This window comes from Vulpes vulpes, chromosome 3, assembly GCF_048418805.1.
Source record: "Vulpes vulpes isolate BD-2025 chromosome 3, VulVul3, whole genome shotgun sequence".
In the NCBI taxonomy this organism is placed as follows: domain Eukaryota; kingdom Metazoa; phylum Chordata; class Mammalia; order Carnivora; family Canidae; genus Vulpes; species Vulpes vulpes.
In genome coordinates this window covers 9,090,354-9,117,223 of record NC_132782.1, presented here as the reverse complement: position 1 = coordinate 9,117,223, position 26,870 = coordinate 9,090,354, and the positions used below count along the sequence as shown (strand labels likewise).

The 26,870-nt window shown below is 36.5% G+C and overlaps 1 protein-coding gene across 4 annotated transcripts in view; it reads left to right on the top strand.

Moving 5' to 3' along the window:
* Nucleotides 1-689: 689 nt before the first annotated feature.
* The window catches only part of KCNH7 (potassium voltage-gated channel subfamily H member 7), a 471,528-nt gene continuing 445,347 nt past the window's right edge, over nt 690-26,870 (top strand). For 3 of the 4 annotated variants that reach the window (XR_012000301.1, XM_072751747.1, XM_072751746.1), the window contains exons 1-2: nt 723-999; nt 2,684-2,914. Coding sequence is in view for 3 of the 4 variants with exons in the window: in XM_072751747.1 (XP_072607848.1) it covers nt 924-999; nt 2,684-2,914 (307 nt within the window). In the remaining variant the exon portion in view is untranslated. Of the gene's footprint in view, nt 1,000-2,683; nt 2,915-26,870 lie in introns of all 4 variants that reach the window. The other variant, XM_025994147.2, reaches the window with a different exon arrangement.

The following is a 26,870-nucleotide window of genomic DNA, read 5'->3' as shown; positions in this document are numbered from 1 at the left end:
CAAAGTCCCGAACGCCACCGGCGCTTGCAAGTCCTCCCTGGAGGACTGTTTTCCCACCTGTCTTTCCTTTGCAGCTAAGGCTGTTTTAGCGACTGCGGCGTGAGGAGCTCAGGGCTGGAACCCTGTGGCCGGGGGCCGTGGAGATCACCTTCCCAGAGTAGCTGTTTGTCACTGAGTTTTGGAGATTTCTTGGCTGGCTTCCGCTAAAGCACGCTTGAGTAATCCGAGCTGTGGCGGCGCCCAAGCTCTCGGGATAAAGGGTGTGAGTGTGTGTGTGTGTGTGTGTGTGTGAGTGTGAGTGTGTGAGTGTGAGTGTGTGCGCGCGCGCGCCCGTGTTGGGAGAGAGAGAGAGAGAGAGAGAGAGAGTAGGGGAGAGGGCGGGGATAGAAACGTCAACTCCCCCCAACCCCCCAGCCTCCTTTTCTTTCTCGCCTTCCTGCAAAAGCCGCACGAGTCTTCCATCCCCCCCGCCCCCCCCCCCCCCCCCCCAGGCCGTCCTCCCAGCTCTGGGCAACCGCCAGGTTAAGCCCATTTGCACTGGGAGATTGGCGCTGTTTGGGAGCAGAGAAGCGGATCGATTGCCCTTGTGACTCCCCGCCCCCTCCCACCCCACCCCACCCCCGCCGCTCCCTCCCTCCCTCCCTCCCCCGCCGCCCCCTCCCCCCGCCTCCTCCCCTCTCCCCACCCCCAGGCCCTCTCAGCCCCCGCGGCGGTCCGGCGCCCCCCCCCCCGCGGGGCGGAGGGGATGGATCGGGCTCGGCTGGGGACGGCGGGCGTCTAGGAGTGGGGCTAATGGGCAGAGCCTCGGGGCTTCCAGGGAGGATGCTCAGCCACAAAGAGCGGCGCGCGCGCCGGCCTGCGCTCTAGGCGAGGAGACCCGGGGAAGTCCGAGCCGGGCGCGCTCCTCGGAGGACCGGGCCAACATGCCTGTGCGCAGGGGGCATGTGGCACCGCAAAACACATTTCTGGGGACCATCATACGGAAATTTGAAGGGCAAAGTAAGTTCGTTCGCCGTCTCCCCCTCCCCGGCTCTCCGCGCCGACCATCGCCGCGTGCGGCCGCGGAGCCGCAGGTCCGGGCCCCCCGGGGACGCGCTGCGAGCCGGGCCGGGGCCTCGCGCGCGGACCCTGCGCCCCGGACGCGGACCCGGGTGTGCCTTGCGGAGGGGGGTCTCCATCAGCCAGGCTCGGGGTCCTGCTCTCCCGCGGCTCCGCCATCCGCCTTGCACTCCCGGTCCTGCTCTCCCACTATCTTAAAGGGAACGTACCGGGAGAACGGGGGTTTGCATTTTTGAGGCTGTTTAACCGGAGACTTTTGCAAAGTCGGGAGCAGGGCAGAGCGAGCCCCGGAGCAGGGCAGCGTCAGCGGTAGCGGCGAGGTAAAGGGCTGTGCAAACTCCGCGTTACCTGGGCGGAATTGCAAGGCTGTGCGATGCCAGGGATGCTTGCTCGCTGTCAGTCTCTGGAAGCTAAACTTTGCCTTGAACCCATGCAAATGCATCCCGAGAAGGATAATTTGGAAAACAAAAAACAAAAACAATACCCGATCCGTACTACTTCCCAATGCAAACGGTTCATTATTCAAAACAAATGTTTCTGTCTCTTCATTATTTCCTTAAATTTCCATCAAGAAATTTGAAAATTGAAAGGCAGTAAGGCGAATCCCAAAACTGAGTGCAGACAAATTTTACATTCTCATGTGTCATGTGGACTAACTATAAGAGATAAGTGATTGTTGTATCCAGCGTATTCATTTTAAATCCTTGTTAATTTACGTTCAACATTTCCTGAACTCCACACTGACACACGGTTGGTGATGTTGTGCATTTTGCAGTTATTTTGGCCCTGCATTGAGTGACATGAGGATATAGTACCTTGTGTACAAAATAAACTAGTGTATCCTGTTCACAGTCTATCTGGAAATAGTAAATATAACTTATGATCAAAATTTAATGAGCCTTTTGCATTAAAATCCCTAATACTACACAAGAACTCGAGGTTCTCCCAAAGTAAAAGTGAAGAGGTGTTAACATGATATTTACTGTGTATGTGTAAACATTTCCATCTCGTGGAAAATATATCTCACAAAAGGTGAATCTTTGAATTATTGAACTGCCAATTAACGTAAGATAGTTTTATGGCTAATAGTTTCACGTTTTGTTTTGTTTTGTTTTGTTATTTAACATGATGAGTGTGTACTATGCCTTAGAGGGATAGAGAAAAACCAAATCCAAAAATAATAGCTACTTTGAGAAAGTTGTACTTTTAAGGGACAAGGTTGAGATGAGAAATCTGTCGGCTACAGGATGTTTCATTGTTTGCCTTTGAAAATATTTATCTTACAATTAAATGGCATTCTAGAAATATCAGTGGGCCAGCTGCTTATTTGAGTATGCCTTAGGACCCCTGGGAGTCACAAGGTTTGAGAAGTAGACTATTTGGGAAATTACATTCTCAAAATTTGAAGACTAGTTCCTAAATACTTTTTGTTAAAAATACTAGGACCGTCAATTTCACATTTAGGGTTTTTTTTTTTTTTTTTCTTTTAAAATCCTGGGCAGTTAGTTAGCAGTTTGGGAAGCACCTGCGTTTCAGATCTCCTATTATGCAACAATTTGCTCCAGTGTTTATGAAAATCTTGTGGAAGCTTTTAAAAAGATGCCTTACTATCTTCTTATTACAGATAAAAAATTTATCATTGCAAATGCCAGAGTGCAAAACTGTGCCATCATCTACTGCAACGATGGTTTCTGCGAGATGACTGGTTTCTCCAGGCCAGATGTCATGCAAAAGCCGTGCACCTGCGACTTTCTCCATGGGCCTGAGACCAAGAGGCATGATATTGCCCAAATTGCCCAAGCATTGCTGGGGTCAGAGGAGAGGAAAGTGGAGGTCACCTACTATCACAAAAATGGTAAAGTTCATCTCTTTAGAATTATTTTTATTTGTTTCCATTGAAATGAAATCTTGACAACTGATTACTGAAAGTTCACACACAGAGAAGCTCCAAAAATTCAGTGTAGATATTTTGTGCTTATATATTTATATATATCTTATATATTTTAGGATTCAAGAAATATAGATGTTGTCATTAGTGCACTAGTAGGAACAATTTCTTCTTTGAATAAGGGTACTCTGTACTCTTCAATAGTGTAGTAACTTACTATCACTGAAGACAAAGTGCCACAAATCACTCTTACACTGTCCCCTTTCTAGGGAATAACATAAAGGCCAATAATTTACTGATTGCGTTGATATGTATTTGGTAGGAGAGAAATACAGAGATTAGTTGCTTGAACTGTATAAATATCTCACAAAGCAATAGCTTGTTGAAAACTGTATATCTGCAACTAAAACTATTGCAGTTATAAATATTTCTTGGTTCTTCAGCTTTATTTGATAGGCAACACCTCTTGTTTCTTTTGCTCCTTTTTATACATGAAGGGTGATATACAAGAACTTCAAAAATCGGTCTAGTAAACCTGTATAAATTAAATAATAAAAGCTGCTCATGTATTCAAGATTTGTCCTAAAATAAGAAATGGATAAAAGGAGCTATGATACTGTGGAGTTATTTGTACTCGTTTGTCAGCTGCAACAAAACTGACATCTCAAACTTAAGGTCATACCTCAACCTCAAGGGCACTCCTCCTTCTTTCAAGTTTGCTATAGGAACATAATATGTTACACCTATAATAATTCTCAAAAAAAATGCTCATTTACTAGACATGCATTCATTAAATATACCATATATAGCATATGAACTCACATGTATGAATATTCCCCCCCATTTAAAAGAACACATATTCTCAAATATGGACACTTAATGGTATTTAACAATTTAGTGCTTAAAGATAAATCCCTTAAAAATGCATAATGTAGGTAGTTTTGTTGATATTGCATTATCATTTTTTTCCATTGACAGAAATCCATGAGGCAGAGGGATATCTAGTCAGTTTTTTAGGAAACTCTTAAGTCTTGCAAATGAGAAAATGAGTGATTTGTTATAGCTTATATCATATAATGATTCATCATTTGATAAAATCACAGCAGAAATTCTAGCATGGAAAAGGTTTAACATTTCCTCTTATTTTCTTACAATTAAATATTTTATGATAGAAAATGTAATTTTTAATTACTGGATTTTCCTTAATATTGACTTGAGTGAATATATGTGACAAATTATGATTAGATAAACAGGTTTGTGTAATTTTGGATTAATCCGGGGTGAAAACAATTATATGATTATCAACCAACATAGAGATTGTTTTTAAAGTTCTCATTCTCCCCACCACCACCACTTTTCAATCAGTAGTGTTGGCTTGCTAGAAATAGCCTAATTGCTCTGTTGTCTTGAAAGCATTTCTTGGACTAAGGCTCTCACTACCCAAATGCAACTCATCCTTTTTGTGTGTGTCTCTGATGCCAAGAATTTGGACTTTTGGAATAATTTGAATGTCTGACATTTTTTCCCCCTTCTGAATATTTATCATGACGTTGACATAGTTTGCATTGTGGTTATACAGGGCATGTTGGTCCACATTTGGTGTTATGTTTTTTTGGGACATTTCAGAGGTTTTTTTCAACTTATAGAATTTAAGTATAAAAATGAATCTGGACTGTTAGGATCACTTAGATACTCACCATATTTTTCAGTTTATATTTTGAAATGAAAGTCATTATTTATTATACTGCAAGTGGAATGGTGATATTTCAAAGCCTGTGTGGCTTGTATAATGTCAGTGTAAAGTTATCTCAAAACACCTAAAGAAAAGGCAAGTTAATGTGGAATCACAAACATGAATGTAAAGGTTTCTACAGTGAAGATGCTGGTACGTTGACTAATGCAAATCTTTCTACCTGAAGGATGCAATTGATTGTATGAATTAAAACCTTCTTGTTTTAGACAGGAATTTATTTGAAAGCTTATTCAGGTATATAAATATCAATCTTTGGTGATGACGTTGCTTGTGTTGGCTTTATTTTCAGATTTGAGTCAGTCTACAAGGACTTAGTAATCTTTAGAGCTAATGACAAATGCTGCCTATTTCACTTTTATTAATATGGGAATAGATAAGATGATGAGCCAAGCTTTTTTTTTTTTCTTTCTCCAAAGAAAAAGTTTAATTTTATGACCTTTTTAGATTGTGAAGACACAGTCAGACTTATTTGCTCTGAGTGTAATCAACTTGTGTTTTAGAGACTAGTTCAGATACCTTGAATAGAATCTTCGAAGTGCATTGGTTTTATTCACATGGCAACTGCAAATTCAGTCAGAGCTTGTGAAGTTCAAATGCTTTGAAAGCCTTGCCTCATAGAGACCTGCCAGCCACTCTATATTTATAAAAGCAGGAAGGGATAAAATCACCAACATTTGTATTGGTTTGTTCCTCAAAGTTTCCTTAATTCTTTATTATTGAGGTCATTTACTTTTGGGAGGTTCTTGGTTTCTTAACTATGTATAGTAAATGCTTCCTTTACTTATTCTCTATTTAGCCCTTTATGGGAATACAGATAGGAATGTAATAAGCACAATGAGCAAATTAACAAGAAGTTGAGATATTGTTTCCACTTTTTCCATTCACTCATACTGGGGTAGCAAAAATATGAGCATGTTATTATTTCTGAAAGCTTGATTTCCAGATTCACCAGAAGCTTCATAAGCACTTTAAACCCATGATCTACATTATGAGTTCACATCGATGCAGTGCACGATGAGCTGCATGATCATTCTTATGAAGCAATACTTCCTATCATGCTACTTTATGTGATTTTACCAGGTATAGTTGAGCTTGCTATTTACCAGAATATCAATTTTTTAAAACCTAGTTATTTGCAGTAGGAATATTTGACAGCCCTTCCTTTGAGGATTCTATTTTACAGTTTAAGTCATTATTGCATAAATCATTCTTGGCAGCTGTGAAATATTGCTTGAGGTGATAAAGCTGTAAATCTTTTGACATAAAGCTCTAATTATACAAAACTATAATTACACTGAGGCTTATACAAAGATGGGCATGTATTTTAATAATATAATGCATTCATTTTAGGAACAACTTTTTAGGGGTGCCTGATTGGCTCAATCAGTAGAACATGTGCCTCTTGGTCTCGGGGTTGGGAGTTCAAGCCCCATGTTGGGTATAGAACTTACTTAGAAAATAAAAATCATTTTTATCATTAGATTAGATTGGGGAATAACTAACACTTCGGTTATTAACTAGATCATAGTTCGGAGGTGATGTTAATAGTGAGGAAACAGAAAAGTTGGTCATCTTTCAATTTATTACTTGTCAGGTTTGGAACATGTCATGGAATAGAGCTAGCAGTTGAAGTGCTTATCCACTTCAGGCATACATAGATGTGTGATTTTTACCTTAAATTATCAAGCAACTCTAAACATTTGGAAAATCAAAGTAAGTTTCTCCAAAAGAAATAAAGGTCTTAACTCGGTAGGAAAACAGGACATTTACAATGCTTTATTTTTAGAGGTTTGAGCATTCCTATATTTTTGCCATTATGCTCTCAGACATGGTACAATGGAAATTTTGTTAACAAATCAGAAATGTCCCTATCTTTGCCTTGCCTTCAAAGAACTAAAGGATGAGAAGAGGCTGAGGGAAGTCCTCTTGATCCAGAGAGGGATCAGATCCATACAGGGCACCAGTCATGTTGGGACAAAGTTTCAGAGGCAATGTTTGATCAGCTAAACTCAAAAGAGGTTTTGGTTTGATAACAAATCTACCATCTCTAGGAGCTATTAGAAAAGACCTTCTAGAAAGCATTGTGTTGTTGGAAGTAAAGGTGAAGATGTGTACCATGTGCCACCACCTCTCTTTAAGGTAATGTTTTAGTCACTAGAGGAATATCCTATTGGAAGAGATGCAGAAGAGGACACAGACTCATTTCTGCTTTCAGAATATTTGTGTTATGGAGTGACTAATGTTCACTTCTATCTTCTAAACCCCAAGCTGTTTTCATGAAATAGTTTTTAAAGGAAAAAGAACAGACTATGAAATGAAGATGCTTTTATATAAATGGAGAACAGAATTTAGGGTTAATTACCACTCTTCTTCAATCCCTCTGACTGTAAAAAACAAAAAACAAAAAACAAAAAAAACAAAACAACAACTTGTTTTTGTGTATTTCCTGTCTCCTTTTGTCATTTATAAGTAATCCTAACTTAATAAAGAAGCAAGGTAGACTACTTAAACTTTAATAGCTCAAAAATAAATCTTAGAATAGTTCTATGTGTTATATGACATGTGAAGTATTCAACCGTCATAATTTTTGAATTGTGTAATAGAGATACAGATGGTAGTTTTTGGAGAAGAATGGAAATATATTCTATGTATGTGTAACCCAAGTAATGGAAAAATTTTCAGGGAGCATATCGCACAGAATTTATTTGGGTGTTCATTTTAACTTTTTGTTTATATATTCTCCTGTTTCATCCAACATAGTATTATAACAGTAATCTTAAAATATATTTTCTTTCATACCTAAACTTTGTAACCTTTCATGAACTATGGATATTATATAGAGCTTAAATTTGATCAGTTAGTTATTGAGAAACTAAGAATTCTCTAGAAATATTCTTCCTCACAACTTGAAAACTTTATTTTACTAATTGTCCTAAGTGAAAACAAAATGTCCCAAAACTACAGTTGGGCTATGCTCATCAGTCCCCTTTTTACCACCCATCAGCACCGGCACCTCTGTGCAGCTCTGGTGCTAAAAAGAAGCCGTGTTGTCTGCAGGCTTCAGAGATAACGGCTCAGTTATTTTCACACCCAAGGGACTTGAGAACAGGGTCAGTTTAGGGCGATAGGGATAGGCTATCCTTAGTGGGAGGAACTGGCTTCTCTGGATTCTGAGGGCTTTCAACATGGTTTTTATTTTTATTTTTTCACTATAAATAGTCACTAAATCAATTACTGGCAGTCAGCAGCCAGGAGAGTCCTAGGATAATTAATTCACAGGAAAGTGGCAGTTGAAGCATGAAATGTTACGACATCAACATTCATCTGGCCATATAAACTAGAAACCTTGGGATCGTTTTGTTTTATATTTTCTTCCCTCTCCTCCCTGAACCCAACTGGTCACCAGTTCCTTTCGATATTCACGTCTGAAACATCTCCCCATGTCTTTGCTTTTCCATCACTGCCGGGTCCTCCTAGTTGAAGCCCTCTTCATTCTTCTCTGGGAATATTAAGGATTGAAGTTTTCCTCACTCTACAATCCATTCTCCACAATGCTATCAGAGAGCTATTTCTGAAACAGGAATCACATACAGTGATGACTTATTGGAGCCAAGCATCATTGTAAAGAATTTTATGTATTAAATAATGAGTACAACAATCTCATAAAACATATACTCTCATTATCCCAATTTTATGAGAAAAAGCATTGAGACCCTGAGAGATTAAGTCACTGAATCACACAGTTTATAAGTGGGGATGCCTGAGCCCTTAACAACTTTGCCATATTTGCTACTCAATGCACTTATGATATACCTTGACTTACAAAAACCTGTCTTAACTAATTAAAACTCTCAGGATAAAGTTCAAGACTCCTTAATAGGATGCTTCGTCCCCTTCAGAGTTGAACTCACTTGCTTTTTTAAGTGGGGTGTGTTTAGAGGAACCAGCTGAATTCACAGGTCTAAGTTTACCTTCCTTGTGCCTCAGTTACTTCCCTGATACACCCTTGGAGGATAACATCCACTTTGTTAGGCTGATTGGATGTGTTGTATAAAATAAAATATGCAGCATTATTTCCATCTTGGTCTCTTGTCCATCATATATACTTAATAAATATCAATTAGTTGAATATCTTGCCAACCCCATTTCTCTTACAAATCTTATGTTTCAATAATATTTGACTGCTCACAGTTTCTCAAATCAGCCCGCTCTTTTATGTCACTGAGGCTTTGCTCACCCTTCAGAAGTTTTCTTTCATCTGTAATAAACAGTGGAAAGCCTCATTGAATGGATTGCCTTTCCCTCAGCTTCTCATCCTAAAGAAACCATTATCATCCTTCCAAAGACAGATCAAAAGACTTCTCTGTGAAGTCTTTCCTGATGCTCCCACTGCTTGCTCCAGAATATTAACATTTCTCTGTGTCTTCACAACACTTGGTTCTAAACCTCAATGTAGCACCTGAAATGTGCTACATACTATTACATATTATTGTAGTTAATATTATCTGTTTTTAAAAATTCATTCAAAGAAAATATTGAGTCTTATTAATTTCTATGTCAAGAAGACATAGAAGAGCACCTGGTATGAAAAACATGGTAGCATTCACACAAAGAATGAAGTAGCATTCACACAAAGAATGAAGAGAAGATGAAAAATGGTAGCATAGCTCTGGGGAAGCAAACAGATTGAGATCAGAAGAGCTTGACAAAAGTGAGCTATAGGGAATATGTGCTGTTTTGATTTTTCTTACTTTCTAAAAGTTCTTAAGAACAATTTTCACCTGAATTTTATCAGTGACTATATTTCTTTGCTTATAAGCTAAAATATAAATCATCTTCATAGACTAAAACTATGCAAATAGCTAGAAAATATTTAATAAAGCATTAGAGAGAAGCTATTAACAAAAAATTATTAACCAGTTACCCAAGTGTCACTCACTCTCCTCCACATCACAATGGCTCTCACTAATGTCTCCAGCAATCTTTCTGTAATAACCAAAGCCAAAGTTCTCTCCTGTTCTTTTCTGGCTTGCATTTATTGCTGCATTGGACATACTCTACTAACTACATAAGTTACACAGTGTTGGTATTTTTTATTTCTCAGTGTTTTCTTGAAAATTCTTAATTGACAGTGAAGCTTGCTCTCAGAGCCACTCAATAATCAGAGTGTGAAATCTAAAATAATAAAGCTAGTTTATTAATAATAATAAAAGCTATTATTATTATGATTGTCAGATGAAGATCTTCTCTCTCTTTACTGCAGTATCTGCATTTAGCAAAAGTGCTAAACTACTGAAAAACAATAGAGTCAGGCAGCAGTAAAACAGGAATCACCATCGTGAGGAAATTTGTTGTATTACTGAATAGGTAAAGTAAAATGGCCATTTGTCACAGGTGGGTTAAGAGAAATCCAAGGACTGGGCTCCTATTGCTGTGACCAAACATTCCATATCTTTCTCTTAGTCCTTTAATTTATAGAAAACATCTAATTAAGAAAACTGAAGTAGTCTTTCTGTGGGCAGTTGAAATGGCCCCCTGTACCCTTTCTTCCATTAAAGTAGGCCTGCACGTACACAAACTCTTCATGGTTTCCATTGTTTTGTAGAATATATCAACCTACTTTTTATTTTGAAAATGGATAAGCCAGCCTGGGCTGGAGCTTGGTGGGTGAGGACTGGAGAGGAGTGAGAGAGGACTATGTGTTCGTGAACTCACCTAAACTAGACTGTGCCAGGCGAAGTCTGGAGAGGCTGCTCCAGCCACGCTGCTCTTGTTTACCTGCTTTTATCTCTGGGTTGCCAGTCAGATGACATTGTTATGGGAAGTGGACTCTCACCATTGCTGATTTTATTTGGGTTTTTGCTTTCTGTTTTTTGTTTTTTCTTCTTTCCTGAGAATCATTGGGAGTGTTTCTATTTGTTAAGTTTTTTGTTTGTTTGCTTTGATGGGACATTGATTCTTTCATGTTGTTTGAAATATCGGTTTTTAAACATGTAATAACTGCATGGATTCAAGACAACTTAGAATTGCCGTGGCTTTGCATAAAGATTTTTGACATCTTGTGTGCAAAGGACCTTTCTTAATTCTAATCAGTGAAATCTGTACTAATGACCCAAGATGATTGGTATGATGATACAAATTAAAGTATAAAATTAGTGGTGGTTTCATAACCAATATCCCAAAGATCAAGTAAAGAATAAAATCTAGGACAGGGCACCTGGGTTGCTCAGTGGATTGAGTGTCTGCCTTCAGCTCAGGTCATGATCCCAGGGTCCTGGGATGGAGCCCCTTGTTGGGGTCCTTGCTCAGTGGGGAGTCTGCTTCTCCATCTACCTCTGTCTATCTCCCCTGCTCATGCGCTCTCTCTGTCTCTCTCTGTCTCTCTCTCTCAAATAAATAACATCTTAAAAAAATAAAATCTAGGGCAAACTGAATAAGGTATTTATACTAAAAAATGAAAACCCATTTGTGCTAGAAAAGATCACATATTGAAATTATAATCCTCAGGTTTTTTAATTTACTAAGTTTACATCAATTCAATGAAATCAATGTTAGAGCTACGCAACATTATATGTTGTATGAATAATTTTTCCTCAGGTTCCCATGCACTTCCCTCAGCTAAATTAGTTAAAAATTTTTTCTGATTATATCCATCATCCATTTTCTTTAATAGTGTTAATCAGCTAATCTTGAGCTATACATTTAATTAAGTCTTTTATACACACAGATGTGCTCTTTAAGTTTTAAGTTCCAGGTTGTAGTTCATAGACCATAGCCTTTCACCCTATTACTCTTTTCCCAAAGGACTAATGTTAATTGAGTTCCAATCTTGTGACTGACTCTTTATATACATTATTTGATTTTCATGACAGCTTTGGGAATAAGTATTATCCCATTTTACAGGTTAAATTGACATTCAGAGAAGTTAAGTGAAGTACTGATGATCACAGACCTGAGTGGGAATGAGTTTGAAATCTAAATTAGTCTATGCTGGGCAGCCCTGGTGGCTCAGCGGTTTAATGCCACCTTCAGCCCGGGGTGTGATCCTGGAGACCCGGGATTGAGTCCCACATCAGGCTCCCTGTATGGGGCCTGCTTCTCCCTCTGCCTGTGTCTCTGCTCTATCTCTCTCTCTGTGTCTCTTGTGAATAAATAAATAAATATTAAAAAAAAAGATGAGAAACTACTAGTTAGAACCATCTATATTCAGTATTTCTCTCTCTTAAAAAAATAAATTAGTGTATGCTTACAAAGTCTATTGCCTCTAAATGGTACACTTTTTAAAACTCAACCTATTCCATATTGTATGTCCTAATTGTAGTTCTTAACTATGATTTCTTATTGATTATCTGAGGTGTGAATCTGATTGATTTGATTCTAATCAAAAGATGGATGAAGCAACCTTTATCCTTGATATTTTGTATTTTAAACAGGACTATATCATTCAAAATGTATCTTTATCTGGTAGGATGCTCAGTATCAGTAGAATAAGGAAAGCTAGCATATGCTTGTAATCTCTGCATAATTATTAATGGCGCTGTTTTTTCCTTTTAAAAGTGTCCCTGTTTGGGACTGTAAATTACCTGGTCAATTTAGATTTGGGGGACATTTTTAGTTAAGGGCTGCTCAACTACTCTTTATCTAGTAGTTTGGAAGAAAATTCATATGGCAGTGTGATTCAATTGCAGAAGCTCTGTTGTGTTCTTACTCTCTTCTTCCCCCAACAAAGTTTTATTTCCTGGCAAAATCATGTGATTCGGCCAAATGCACCACTAGTATTTGAAAGGGAAATCATAAATTTACTGGTGTGGTGAGTCTCTGGTTTATTTAAAACATCTTTAATTTTCTTGATCCAAATGTCAGTCTCAGTTTCTGCTACACACCCTACTATCTTGTGCTTCTGAGATCCATCCAGAGGCCATCGTCTCCTCTGCATGGTCTTCTCTGAATCCCTCAGGCAACCGTGCCCATATTTTCTAGCTTTTTTTTTTCTTATCTCTGTTAGAATACTTAAAGAAATAATCTTGTAATAATTTGTTTCTAGTCTGTCTCTTCCCCTCAATGTTGAACTCTTTGAAGGGCTTTGTTAAGGCACTTATTTGAAAGAGAAGAAATGGAGAGAGAGCAAAAAATAAATTTAAAAGAACCCAGGCGTACACCTGTTTACCAATGAAAAGGTCAGGTGGCTTGTTTTAGAGAAGTCTCATTCATTCAACATTCCGTACCAGTCATTTTGCTAGATGTGAGTTGTAAAAGTTGACCAACCTACATTGTTTAACTTAACAACTTGCTGCCATGTGGTTATATATTGTGAAGCAATTTATTCTGAGCTACTTAACCTGTAGCTCTTCATAGAAAAAAGACATAACAGCCACTCATCCTTCAGTTAGCCTAGAAGGAGAGAGATGAAGGGTCACGACAGTCCGAATAGATCTTTAATGTCTATATAGTCAGCTAATTCTGATGGTTCATCTTCAGGTCAATAAAAGAAAGAATATGTCTACACGTTCTTATAATAATATATGCACATTTGAAGCAATCCCAGCCTTCCCTAGATGTCCTTAGTCAAATATACCGAGTAATAAACTTACAAATACTTGCCATTGTTTTGATGTCTTTTTCTGCAGTCTTTCTCTAAACACTGAAAACAGCCTCATACTTAGGTTGGTTTCCCAACACATTTCATTCTTTTACCCAGACCAGAGTCATAAGTTGAGATGGTGAGGCCTGTTAGGTATCAGCAGACGCTTCATCAGTCACGTCCCTGAAACAGGATTTCACCCCTCAACAAGGACTTTATGATCTCTGCTCTCTCTTACAATGATTTAACTCCACTGTCAAAAAATGAGAAAATACAGAGAACAAAAGAAAAAAAAGGCCCATGATCTTGAACCTAAAAAATAAGTGTATTTTCTACACACACACATGCATTCACACACACATACTTGTTATTTTCTTTGACAAGACCAGGATAGGAGTATCTGTACCAAACTGTAGCCTATTTTCCTCACTGAGAAGTTAATCATTATATAATATTTAACACATGGACAGTCCACAATTTGAATATTCACAAATTATTTGAATATTCACAAAGCATTACTTTAAAGGAAGTATTACCAACCAAATACTTTATTATTATCAACTTTTCACAATTGTAAACACATACGAAGAGGCTATCTCTCTTGCACACTTGTGCTATTGTTTTCCTTAGTGTATACTCCTAGAGATATAAGTGCTGGGTAAAACAGTATGTGTATCTTAAAAACTTTTGGTACCTATTATCAATTTACACTTCAGAGATAATGAACCTAATTGCACATTTACTGTGTATAGTAAAGATGGGCACTCTTTAAAATTTTTGTTGACCCAATAAAAAGTGTATCTTACTGTTTCATCACTGAATTTGACCAGCACTCTTTATTGAAAAACCATGTAGAAAATATTTGAGGCAATTTATATTCTTATTTTAAAGAAAATAGTGCTCAGTATTGCCAAACCTAGAAAGTAATGAAAATCTCTTGAGTAGCTGATTGTGTAGACTAGACCCATCATCCCACGCCAGGGTCACTTTTCCAAAAATGGCTCTTCACTTTCACATTTTCATTTCAGTAACTTGCCGACTGTTTTCCCAGCCTCAGATTCAGAAACTAGTACTAATTACTGACTACTTAGCAGCATTCTGTGAACAGTTTCTCCTTTCTATTTGGAATAAGTTCTATTTGAAGTTACTTTCAGTATTTCACATTTTGTATTATCTATCTAAACAATAATGAAAATCTTGATTAGTGAAAAGAGTTTTTATTTGTCTGCATCTGAATATATATACATATAGCTACGCATATTTAAATATTGATAGTTTTGTTTAGACTCAGAGTGATAAACATGAAAGGTAGTGAATGCATAATAATAAACATTCAGCTGAGATACCATGTAACAGAAGCAAAATGTACTCATAAAGTATAAATGACATTAAATGCTTAAAATATGCAATAATACATGAGAAATATACAAGCGACAGAAACTCAACATAGTAGTCGATAAACCTGTAACTTTATCCAATCTAACACGACCAAAATGACTGCAGACAAAGATCATTCTCTTCCTAGGCTGCCTTACTTAACCAAGACATGCAGAGCTCAGGTAATCTGATCTTTCTAGCTGTGGCTCAATTCTCGGGTCTTCCCTCTAGGTGTTCTTTATAATGAATGTCACTTAACCAAAGCTCAGTAGGATTTATGGATTCCCAGATTGCTCTCCTCTGAATTTGCTCCCTGAATGAAGGACTGCACAAAAATGCCACTAATGATGCACAGCCTCGACTGTCCTGTTAGCTGGCTTCTACTCAGTTCTCCCTCTACAATTGTAGGACTCGTTTCTTTGCAGTTCATGTTTCCAGAGTGAGCAGAAGGTGCCCTGCTGAAATTTCATACCCACCAACATTCATTATTTTAAATATATTCATAACAATGTGAGTACAGTTTGAATTGCACAACATTTTGTTTTAATTATTTGCTCCTTTGAGGATGCCAATAACTTCACTGATCAATTTCCCTCCAGAGAATACTTCACGTAAAAGAGTTCTGTTAGTACTTTTTGTTACTAATCTAATTTTTTAAAGTGTAATGGATACTGATTATGTTCTCTAAATCTTTACCAAGTAAGTTTTATAATATCATTCTTGATTTGTCTTCAATAAATGAAAATAAAGATAAATATTTGGTTGAGCTATGGCTCAGCTAATGAAAATTAATCTTGAGTGTAAAAGAATAGGCAAGAGTATTTTTGTAAATACGTTTCATATGCTATCTTAAAAATTACTAGTGACATTTAAAAACATTTTATCCAGAAAAGAAGGCTTAGAGATTTTAGTTAGAATATCTAAGGTTATAGCATTTAAAAATTAAAATATAAAGAATGAAGATGAAGCCTTACCTTTTAACTATGTTAGATACATGTTGATTTACCTGGAGAAGACAAACAAAAGAAATTTCAGGGAATTTCATTTTCATTCCAGCAGAAATGATATGTGCGAGCTTATGTTAAAGATTCCAAGAAACATACACTAAAGAAATGAGAAAAAAACATGTCTTAAGTAATGACATAATATTTTAACCAGGCATCCTTGCTACTAATCCCATTGCTCCAGAATTGAAATAATCACCCCTTGCCGATCTCCATAACCATTTTAAGCATAACTTAAGTGAAAAATCAGATCCTGGATTGGTGTTCTTTTTGCTGATCTTAGTCTATTTACATTCATGCACACTGGTATCTTGCTAGTGAGTTAAGACTGGGCTTGTTAAATTATCTGTCTGTGGCAACTTATGTTTTATTCTATAACTGAGCTGGATTAAATAATGCAGTATGGTTGGAGCATTTTAAAGAATATGAACTACCATTTATTGAGCATTTACAATGTGCTAGTACTCTTCTAAAATCTTTTTCTTTAATCCTTACAACTTCTTATGAAGTAGATGTTTGTTCCCATTTTACAGATTGAAAAGATGAAGTCAGTAAACTTCCCAAGGCTGCACAGGTAGTATATAATACAGCTGCAATTTAAGTGCATTTTGTCTTCTTTCAGGACCTATGTCCTCTGAACTCCAGAACACCACTGGGCATTCCTTCTGTCCATGTGTGGGCCCTGATGCCCACTATATACACATCTATAGAGTCAAATCCCATTTGACAGAAAAATATGAATTGTTTCTTGATTTTTGTTTTAAATTTGGGAGTTTCTGATCTTTTCTTAAATGCAATTAGACAAACACTTGCTTCTGGTGTTTTAGAAATAAATTCACCTTTTTTCCCTTCTGCCTAATTCAGTGCCTTGCAAAAGTAGCTTCTCAACAAATGATCTCTTTAAATAAATGAGTTCATTAAAACATGAGGCAAACTCTCCTAACCATTTGATCTGCCAATTATTTTTTCGATAAAATGGAAGTCATCTCTTGTTTTTTTTTTTAAAGGATGATAAGGAGGGAACATAGCATAGTAGCTAATAAGATCATAGACTCTGGAGTCAGGTTGTCTGGGTCTAAATAGTGAACATACACATTGTGGGATCTTCTGCAGGTTACTTAACTACCTTGTCTTCAGATTCATCATCAGTGAATGGAGACTCTGATAGTAATAGAACCTCTCTTACTGGTTTTGTAAGGATTAAATGTATCTGTGTTTGTAAAAGCACTTACAATTTCCCCTGGAACCTAGTAAATGTAATACGATTGTTAACAAATAAACTAATATGAATAGGAAAAAATGTGTGAAAAGGAATTGGATTAAAAATACATATTAAGTTAGTATGCTCAGTGAGTGTTGTGCTCAAAAAGAAACTGAGCTCCATGTGTCACTGAATAAAAAATGTGAACCAGATTCTGATGTCAGTAGGTAAAAGAAGATAACAGGATTCCTTAAACATTTAAAATGTGAAATCCCAGAGATTTTATCCTGGAGATTATGGCCTAAAATTCTGCATAATTTATTCTTAGACCTATTTTGAAATGCTGAAACCCTTTTTAGGTATGGTTGCCCTGAAAAATGTCAGCAGTCTGGGCAACTTGGACTCTGTGCACAGATGTCTTTCAGCTACATTGCAACCAATTCCAGTAATGGTATTCCAGAAACCTGTGTGTTTTTGAAAGAGAACTTTCAAGTCACAATGAGATGTAAGCTCAGTCCACCACTCCAGGACTTAGTGGGAAGCAAGAAGTTTCTTATTTAGAGTAAAGATGTAGAATTATCTGAAACCTATTGATTTGAAGAAAATATATGGATATAAATGCCCAAGTATAGCTAAGGTGATCATATAATTTATTATCCAAAGCAGGACTCTTTTTAAAATAAAAAAGGGAAGTAATTGGGATCCCTGGGTGGCGCAGCGGTTTGGCGCCTGCCTTTGGCCCGGGGCGCGATCCTGGAGACCCGGGATCGAATCCCACGTCGGGCTCCCGGTGCATGGAGCCTGCTTCTCCCTCTGCCTGTGTCTCTGCCTCTCTCTCTCTGTGTGACTATCATGAATAAATAAATAAAAATCTTTAAAAAAAAAAAAGGGAAGTAATTAATAATTATACCAGAAGAACATGAAAAATCCAGAACTGTCCAGACGAACTGGATGAATGAACACTCTAAATACAACCTATATCTGGCACTGTGTATCAGGTTTTCAAAATGAATACCATTCTATAGTGCAGACTTTTCATGAACACTTTGTAGGTTTCTGGAAGTAGTGAGTTTTAAAATGTAGCGACTCATTCTTGTGATGCCTGAAATGCTTTACTGTGTAGACAAAGACGGTATCTTGCAATCTGGAGAAATGAGTCAGAATTCCTCCAAAGAATATATTGCACCTGCTGACCTCTTTGAAAAAGGACTACAAATGAATCTTTCTATAAATACCAAGTTGAAGGTTCTTAGTAAAGGACTTAACATCAACCACTTTGTGAACCACAGTGAGTCATGAGAGCAGAAAGGACTAAAAGTAAAGCAACGGAGTTCATTGTTGAATGCCAGCAGTTCTTTATGAGGTACCTCGGACTCTTAGAGGTCCTATAAAGGATCTTTATCTTGGAATCTGTTAAAGCTTGGGTGTGTACAGGGTGTGTGACCAGCCATCTTTTTTCCAGCTTCTCTGTAAGGCCTTAGTCATGTGTGTTAGTCTGTTTGTAATCCTGTGATAAAATTAGCCTTCTTTTGTGTGTACAATTTGTTGCCTAAAGGATATGTGTTAAGTAGGAGGAACAACCCCAGAGAAGTTGGGACAGATAACATTAAAGCAAAAAGTTAATAATAACATTCTAATAAAAGCAATTGAAAAAATAATTAATTCATTCAGATTTGCAGTACACCCTAAACTTATTAGTTCTCATGGGTTTAAATGGAAGTTGGTATTTCCAAATTTAAAGAGAGAGATGTAATTATCAAAAAATCAAACTTAAGGAGTAAGGGATTGTTTTTCAGAGGAAAGTAAGCAAAAATAATACAGCTGGTATTCTCATAATTGTGTGTATTTTTCCAGATCCAATACAAACATAAAGGAAGTCATTTTTGAATGGGAAAATTGAGTTTGAAAACAATTTAGCTTTTGCAGTGCCACAATCCATAAAGGAAAATAATAACAATGATAACAACAACAAAAACAATCATGGATAACAGTAATTCTAAAAGTCCTTCTTTCCTTGCAGATCCAACTAGCTGTCTTTCTAAAAATACTGTTGGTTGTTGAGGTCACTGCCCATGACGAAACATTATCAGAAGAATGTGAGCAAAATAAATGGAGGTATGGGGAATTACCCTCTCCAAACTGCTCTGTTTTCCTGTCCACCTGTGGAATCTCAGTCACTATATATTTGCTAAATAAAAGTCCATGGAAGAAAGAAACACCTGGATAAATAGACTGAAGAATTTATATGTGGAAATAGAAGTTACGTTTTTATGGGTGGTCTTACTTTTGGGATAAAATGTCTCCCCCTCTTGACGAACTAGGATGGAACAAGCACACACAGGCTTTCAAATCAGCATTATTTTCAATTTAGCCTTTCTGTAGTCACAGAGAAGAGCAGCAAATATTCTTGGATTAGGAGCCATTTCTTTTTATCCCTTACCCTGCATTCTTGCTCAACTCCTTATTTGAAGGAAACAGTGTCCCCTCCAAACAAAGCATAATGAGCTAGACATGCCAGAAAGCTTTGGTAGCTGTAAAGCAAAATGTCTTTCAAATGGCACTCAGATTAACGCTATTACTCTTTTAAACTTTCAGGAAAGATCCATATGGGTGATCACTTTAATTAAAATTCTTATTTTGGAAAATACTCAGACCTATGGAGAAGTTGGAAAAATATTACAGTGAACTCTAATATTACCATAATATAGATTCAGCTATTGTTTACAAGTTGCCACATTGGCTTTATCTCTCTCTCCATTTTCTGTGTAACATATACACATTGCTTTTTTATGCCTACTTATTTTGCTGAGACCCTTGAAAATTATTTGCACAGATCATGCCCCTACATCCATAGATACATCCTTAAATACTTCAAATATTATCTAATATACCCTTCAAATTTTGACAATTGTCCCTATATTGCTCTTTAGCTCATTAGTTTTTAACAATTCAGGATTTAAGCCAGGATCATACATTGCAGTTTGTTGTCATGTTTCTTTGGTCTTCTTTAAATGGATGACTGTGTGACTTCCTCAGCCTTTCTTGTCTTTCCTGACATTGGCACTCTTTAAGGATATTGGCTCATTGTTTCGTAGAATGTTTAGTTTGAATTTGTTTGGTAAATCATCATAAGTTAATTCAAGTTATGGATTTGTGTTATATATAAAATATGAAGTTGTATCCTTTTCAGAGCATTACCAGAAGCACCGAATGTTAGTTTGCCTCATTATTAATGTTAACTTTCATCACTTATCTTGCCATTTTTACATAGTTTAATAAAAAAAAATTAAAATACCAAAATCAGCATCAATATCATAAACTCAACAAAAACATGGAAAACATCTACATTAAAATAATTACAAATATCACTAAAAGAAGTTAAGTAGCAAATAAGTAAATGTAGAGATACTACATGTTCATGAATTGGAGGTCTCAATATTGTAAAGATGTCTACTCTTCCCAAGTCAATCTGCAATCTTAACCAAAATTATGGCAGATTTTTATTATTATTATTATTATTTATTTACGATAGTCACAGAGAGAGAGAGAGAGAGAGAGAGGCAGAGACACAGGCAGAGGGAGAAGCAGGATCCATGCACCGGGAGCCCAAAGTGGGATTCGATCCTGGGTCTCCAGGATCGCGCCCTGGGCCAAAGGCAGGCGCCGAACCGCTGCGCCACCCAGGGATCCCCTATGGCAGATTTTTTGATATAAAAATGTACATCCATTTTCATGTATATTGACTAAAAAATGTATATGAAAATGCCAAGGCTTTGTAATTGCCAAAACAATTACAGAAAAGAAGAACAAAGTTAGAGAACTCTAACCACTTGATTTTAAGAATTACTATAAGGCTATAGTAATCGTGGTGGTAAAGTCTTGGCATAGAGTGTAATTAAATAGATCAATGTATCAGAACTGCCCATGAATAGATCCTCACATATATTGTTAATTAATTTTGATAAAGACACCAAAGTAATTCAATGGGGAAAAATACCAGTCTTTTCAACAAATGAACTAGATTAAACTGGATAAATGTATGGGAAAAGTAGATCTTGAGCCTTACATTATCCTATGCACAAAAACTAATTTGATATGGTTTGTAGACCTAAACATAAAGGCTAAATTTACAAACTATCTAGAAATAAACAACAAAAAAAAGTTTATAGCTTTGGTGGACAAAGATTTCTAAGAAAGTATGCAAAAGACATTATCCATAAGAATGAAAAATGATTAACTTGACATCATCAAAATTAAAAAGTTATGTACTCAAAAACTTTCATTAAGAACATGAAAATTAACATAGACTGAGAGGGAAATGTCACCAATGAATTTATTTGACTAAGGAATTATATTTTAAATACATGTGTATATACACTATATACCATATAGTAAGTATATGTGTATGTATGCAAATCAGTAAAAAACAACCCAAATAAAAATTATGGGCATAAGATTCTTATAGATACTTCACAAAAGAAAATACTCAATGGCCATATAAGCACAAGAAAAAGGAAATACAATTTAAAACCAAAGTAAGATGCTATTTAATAGCCACCAGAGGGACACCTGGATGGCTCAGTGGTTGGGCATCTGCCTTCCGCTCAGGGCATGAACTCGTACCCTGACTCAAGTCTCACATTGGCTCCCGCAGGGAGCCTGCTTCTCTCTCTGCCATTGTCTTTGCCTCTCATGAATAATAAATAAAATCTTAAGAAAATTAATACCCAACAGAATATATAAAATGAGAAGACTGACAATATCAAATGTTGGTGAGGATATGGAGCACCTGAGACTTTCATACACTGCCAGTGAGATTACAAAATGGTACAAATACTTTGGAAAACTGTTTAGTGTTTTATTGTAAAATGAAACATGCACCTACCTTAAGATCTAGTAATTCCTTTTCCAGATTTTTATCCAAGACAAATGAAAATATATGTCTGCAAAACGGTTTCTATAAAATGTTTGCAGTAGCTTCTTTTATAATAGCTCAAATCTCCAAACAACCCAAGTGTTCATTGACAGGTGAACAGTTAAATAAATTGTGGTATAACTATCAATATACCAATCAACAATAAATAATAACAAACTATTAATATGAAAGAGCAATATTATAAAAGATTCTCAATAAAGAGCCATAAATAAAAGAAAAAATAGTGCATAATTTTATTTATATAAACCTCAAGATTAGGAAAAACAAGCTAATCTATTGTTTTTTTTTAAAGATTTTATTTATTTATTCATGACAGAGAGAGAGAGAGAGAGAGAGAGAGGCAGAGACACAGGCAGGAGGAGAAGCAGGCTCCATGCAGGGAACCTGACATGGGATTCGATCCCGGGTCTCCAGGATTTCACCCCAGGTTGCTGAGCCACCTGGGCTGCCCCAAGCTAATCTATTGTGATAAAAATCAAAACTGTAGTTGCCTATGAGGTGCAGGGAGTAGATATTGCTTGGAAGGGAGCACATGGAAATGATTGGGAATGATGGGGACACTCTAGATCTTGATTAGTATGTTGATTACATGAGTCTCTATATTGGTCCATACTTAACAAACTATATACTTAGATTTGCATTTCACTGTGTATATATTTTCCCTGAATGCAAAGTCACTAGTTACATTCAGAGTCAGATAGTTTTTTCTGTAACCATACAATCATTACACAGACTTTAGTATGACTTAAATAAATGCATCAAAGGAAATACATCCTTTAAATTCTGGGCGTTTACTTTCATGTATAGGGGAATCAGCATTATTTGTAATGTTCTACTATCAGATTTTCATTGTAGCAGTAAAATAAAAACTAATAACATTTTTTTTCTGTCTTTTTTCCCCCAAAGTTGAAAGACATTAGTAATATCCTGAAATACCAACCAGGATTTATTTTCATGATTAGGAAATAAGAGTTACACATTTGATTAGTAACTAGTTTTGTTTATTTTCCCCAGTGGCCTCTCAGATTTTAGCAATGCCTCAAAGGCACTAAATCCATTGTTTTATTACATGTTGGCCTATTTTCTATTGACTTTCACCCCTGGTAACAGTGGTAACTCATAATCTTAAATACAATATTTCATCCTCTTAAAACTATATCTAAACCAATTGCATTTAATTCTTTCCTGCATTAGTAAATGGTACCTCACTTCTGTTTAAGGGTATTATTTTTATTGTTAAGTGGCAAATGGATCTTCAGTAATCTTTGAGCCCTTCAGGGTAAGGTACTCTCTATTGATTTCTGCTTGTAATTTTCAAGATTCTATTATGGGTAAGGCAGAAAAGACAATTTTAATGAGCGCCATTTTTTTTGTTGTTGTTAGATGTAGATCCAAAGAGTTCTACTAAAATAAAATAAGTGAGAGGAAGGAGGAAAATGGAATGGTAGAAAAGGTTTCATTGGTAGGGAAGATTTCTAACTAGACTTTTTTAATCTAGAGAATAAGAGTTATGAGGAAATCCATTGTGTAATCCAGAAGTTCCATACGTGTTGCTCATATGGTCACATATATCTCTTCTTCACCAAAATACTGAAATCTAGAATGACCCAGCTTTCTTTGAAGATTGAAAGAGAGCATGTTTAAATGTATAGTTATATTGAGATTAATATACCAGTCCCTAAGAGGTGGTGTTGATTAAATTGATAAATATATTTAGGACAAGTTTATTTGTGGTGCTAGAGCTGAGACAGACATGTTTGCAATGCAAACTTAACGTTTTATTGACTCACTCGAGACTTACACAGAGGACAACCAGTTTTCCTAAATGGCCATCCCTTGGTGCCCCGTTTACTTTCAAGTATGCATAGTCCATCAGGGCATTCTGAACCAATTTTTGTGTTTCTTACTTTCTTTTATTCCTCTTTATGTTTAATAGATTAAGATCAGTTCAAAACCACACCTAAAACGTTACTTTGAGATTACTTTATAGGATTTTTCTAATGTTTGCTCACATTAATCATAATGAGAATTAAACTACATCCTAATTATTTTCTCATGTGATAAACCACTAAAGATTATTGAACACATATTTGTCTTTATTGAGAAAAAGTTTCATGTTCTCATTTATTAATATTATCATTCTGATTACTTTTATTGGTTGGAAGCTTTAAAACTTTCCTACTTTAAACAGAGGCTTCATTTTGTAATTCTGTTCCTCTAATTATAAACTGAACCAACATGTTTAGAATAAGTTAGAGGATGAGATATGTCCTATATCTCTATATATATTATTTTAGTAAACATTAGATTAGGATCTCTGGTCTTTAAATTTGAAGTATTTGAGGAGATTACTTCCTGTGAAAAAAATATAATTTTCAGAATATAAAAGATAAAGTTCAGTTTTGCTGATCACTTATTGGAAAAGTCATAAAATAGAAACAGAAATGGAGAGTGGGGAAAAATATGTAGGAAAACAAAACTGTGAAGTACAAAGAAAACAGGTACATGGACCTTCAGTGGAAAGTGAGTTGGGTAGGAAAACTACCAAGGCGATGAGGGAATAATAGGAAGAGGAATATATTTTAAAAAGGAGAAAGACTGCTGCTTCCTGCCCTCAAAAGAAAACATGCCCATGAAATCTCAACAAGCACAAGTTCAAGAGGGTTATCTGAGACTAGACACCATGATCCTAGAAGGATGAATTCTTCAGTGTGAAGAATATTTATTCCTTAGATCTGTTTGCTGTTCTATTTGGAGCTAAGGCAAGAGTGATGAATAATGGATAACAGGACACCCTAATTGTCTCTGTAACAAAGGCGGCAGCACTGGAATTCATTATACCTTATTGTGTGAGACCATATATTGACAGTTACACAGATGAAAGAACTTACCCTCTATAGATAACAGTTCTTTGTTCCAAACAACAGATTTACTTTTTCAAAAGTAGAAGCTAATAATTAGGGCCTATTTTGCCTTCCACACCTCATCCCTTTGGTGAAGTAACTACATTAAGCCTCATGGAAAACAAGATCATGATGATCATGGCATTTCCACCCTCAAGTCAATTTAAAACAATATTATCTAAACATGAAATGCTGCAGAATCACAAAGTTTTAGGATGGTAAGGAACTGGGATCCTGTATTATACTTGATAGAAAGTGTGTGAGGGTTGCTGGCCCAGAGTAGCAGCCCCCCCAAATGCTAACTGACTAACCAACTTCTTCCTGCCTGCTGCTTTTCCTTCTTCTCTTTTTTCCTCACCCACCTCCTCTTTCTTTCTTTCAATGACCTTATTTTACAAAGGTAGAAGCCAAGGCCAAGCAACTTGTCCAAGCTCTCTTGGCATCAAGATCAAAGTTCAAAACTTCCAATTTCTAAAATAGGGCTGATTTCCTATTTTACAGTGAAAGCAGGGTCTTCTTGCTCATGCTTTCAAATAAGCAATACTCTTATAAATATCAATAAAGATTTAATTTTTTCTTAAAGATGAACATTTTGCCTGAATTTCAAATCAGCATTTCTCACTAAGTTTAAACAATCATATAGCTTTGTGTTTCCCTATTGAGCGTTTCATTTGCTCTTTTGGTGCTTTTTAAACAACCTTTCATGACACTTTCTTTTTCCAATATAATACATGAAGTGTATGAATCTATAAATTGATTTAAGCCCCTTGAGAAGGGATGGTGCTACTTGTACTCTATATTAAAATAGTAAGGCACCACTATTTGCCATAAAATGATACTGCAATATTCTAAGAAAGGAACTCACATCTCACAGAGCATCTACAGGGACATTAGAAATGAAACAGAATGTAAATCTGTTTAAGTTGGTGAGTCTGACTTATTTGGCTTTATGAGCCCTTGCAGGTAGTTTTGGGTAATGAGCTGTTGCAGATAGTTTTGGAGAATGTTTGTATTTGTGTCTATACGAAATGTTAACATCATTCAGGCTTAGCTATGCCTTGAAGACAATTCATGTTCACTGTGGAGAAAAAAAAAATTAAATGAGGACAGTACATTCTAGTTACAGCTAGACTTCTGAGTTTGTATATTTTCTGAGTACAGTTTCAGAAATTGAATACAATCCTTAGAGACTACTCTCTATCTGAAGCACAACTATGATGCAAACTGCGATCATCCTGTGCCCTTTTGGCTTCCAGTTGTGCCTAAGAGGACACTGGTGGTGGGGCAATTAAAGAAACCCCAGTTAATGGTATTTTCTTCCTTCATGATCTACCCTGCTGATTGCACTCTTAATTTGCCCAATTGTGGAAAATAATGAAACATTCATTTTTTTTAAAACTCCATCTCTTGGGAGGATAAGTGTTTGGTCAGAGTTTTGAAAATATACAATTCTGTTTGCTGCTACCTTCATTTGGTAGATAATGTCTTTGTTCCTTTAACTTTTTAATTGTGTATATGTTCTGTTGAGGTATTTCTGCCTCCCAAAAATAACAGAATTGAGAGTCATTTTATCTATTTTATTCAAAGATTTAGGTGTCTGCAGCTTGCTCTTTTCCAAATCATTTTTTTCCTTTAATTCCCAAATGATAATTAGGGGAGGAAAATTTTATAATATAGTATTTCAATAATCTAGTTTTTCTCATCAACTAGTATGTTATAGTACAAGGTGTTTGAGAACTCTAAACATAGGAGGGGATCATTATTGAAGTAGCTTCCAGTATGGATCTTATTAATCGTTTTGATTAGAAACTAATTAAAACTCTGTATAACTGCTACTAAAATGCATTTAAGAAGTATATATATTTAAGAAAATAAAGGGTTCTAAGGTTGGGAATCATTACAATGATCTGGCTAAGTTGTTGTTTTTGTTTGTTTGTTTACTTGTATGAGAAGTGAAATATTAATCGATATATAAGACATGGACTTAGACCCAACAGACCACCAACCGGAAAAGACTACTTCCCAGAAAAGTAGGGAACCAGCCAAGCATATGTGGGAGCACAATCCTGGAGGCCCCCATGTACCAGGAATAATCCTGTGGTAGTTGGATTATGTTGTAGTCCGTGGGGTCCGGTGTAGCCAAGGTAGTGTGGGCAGCATAAAAAGAG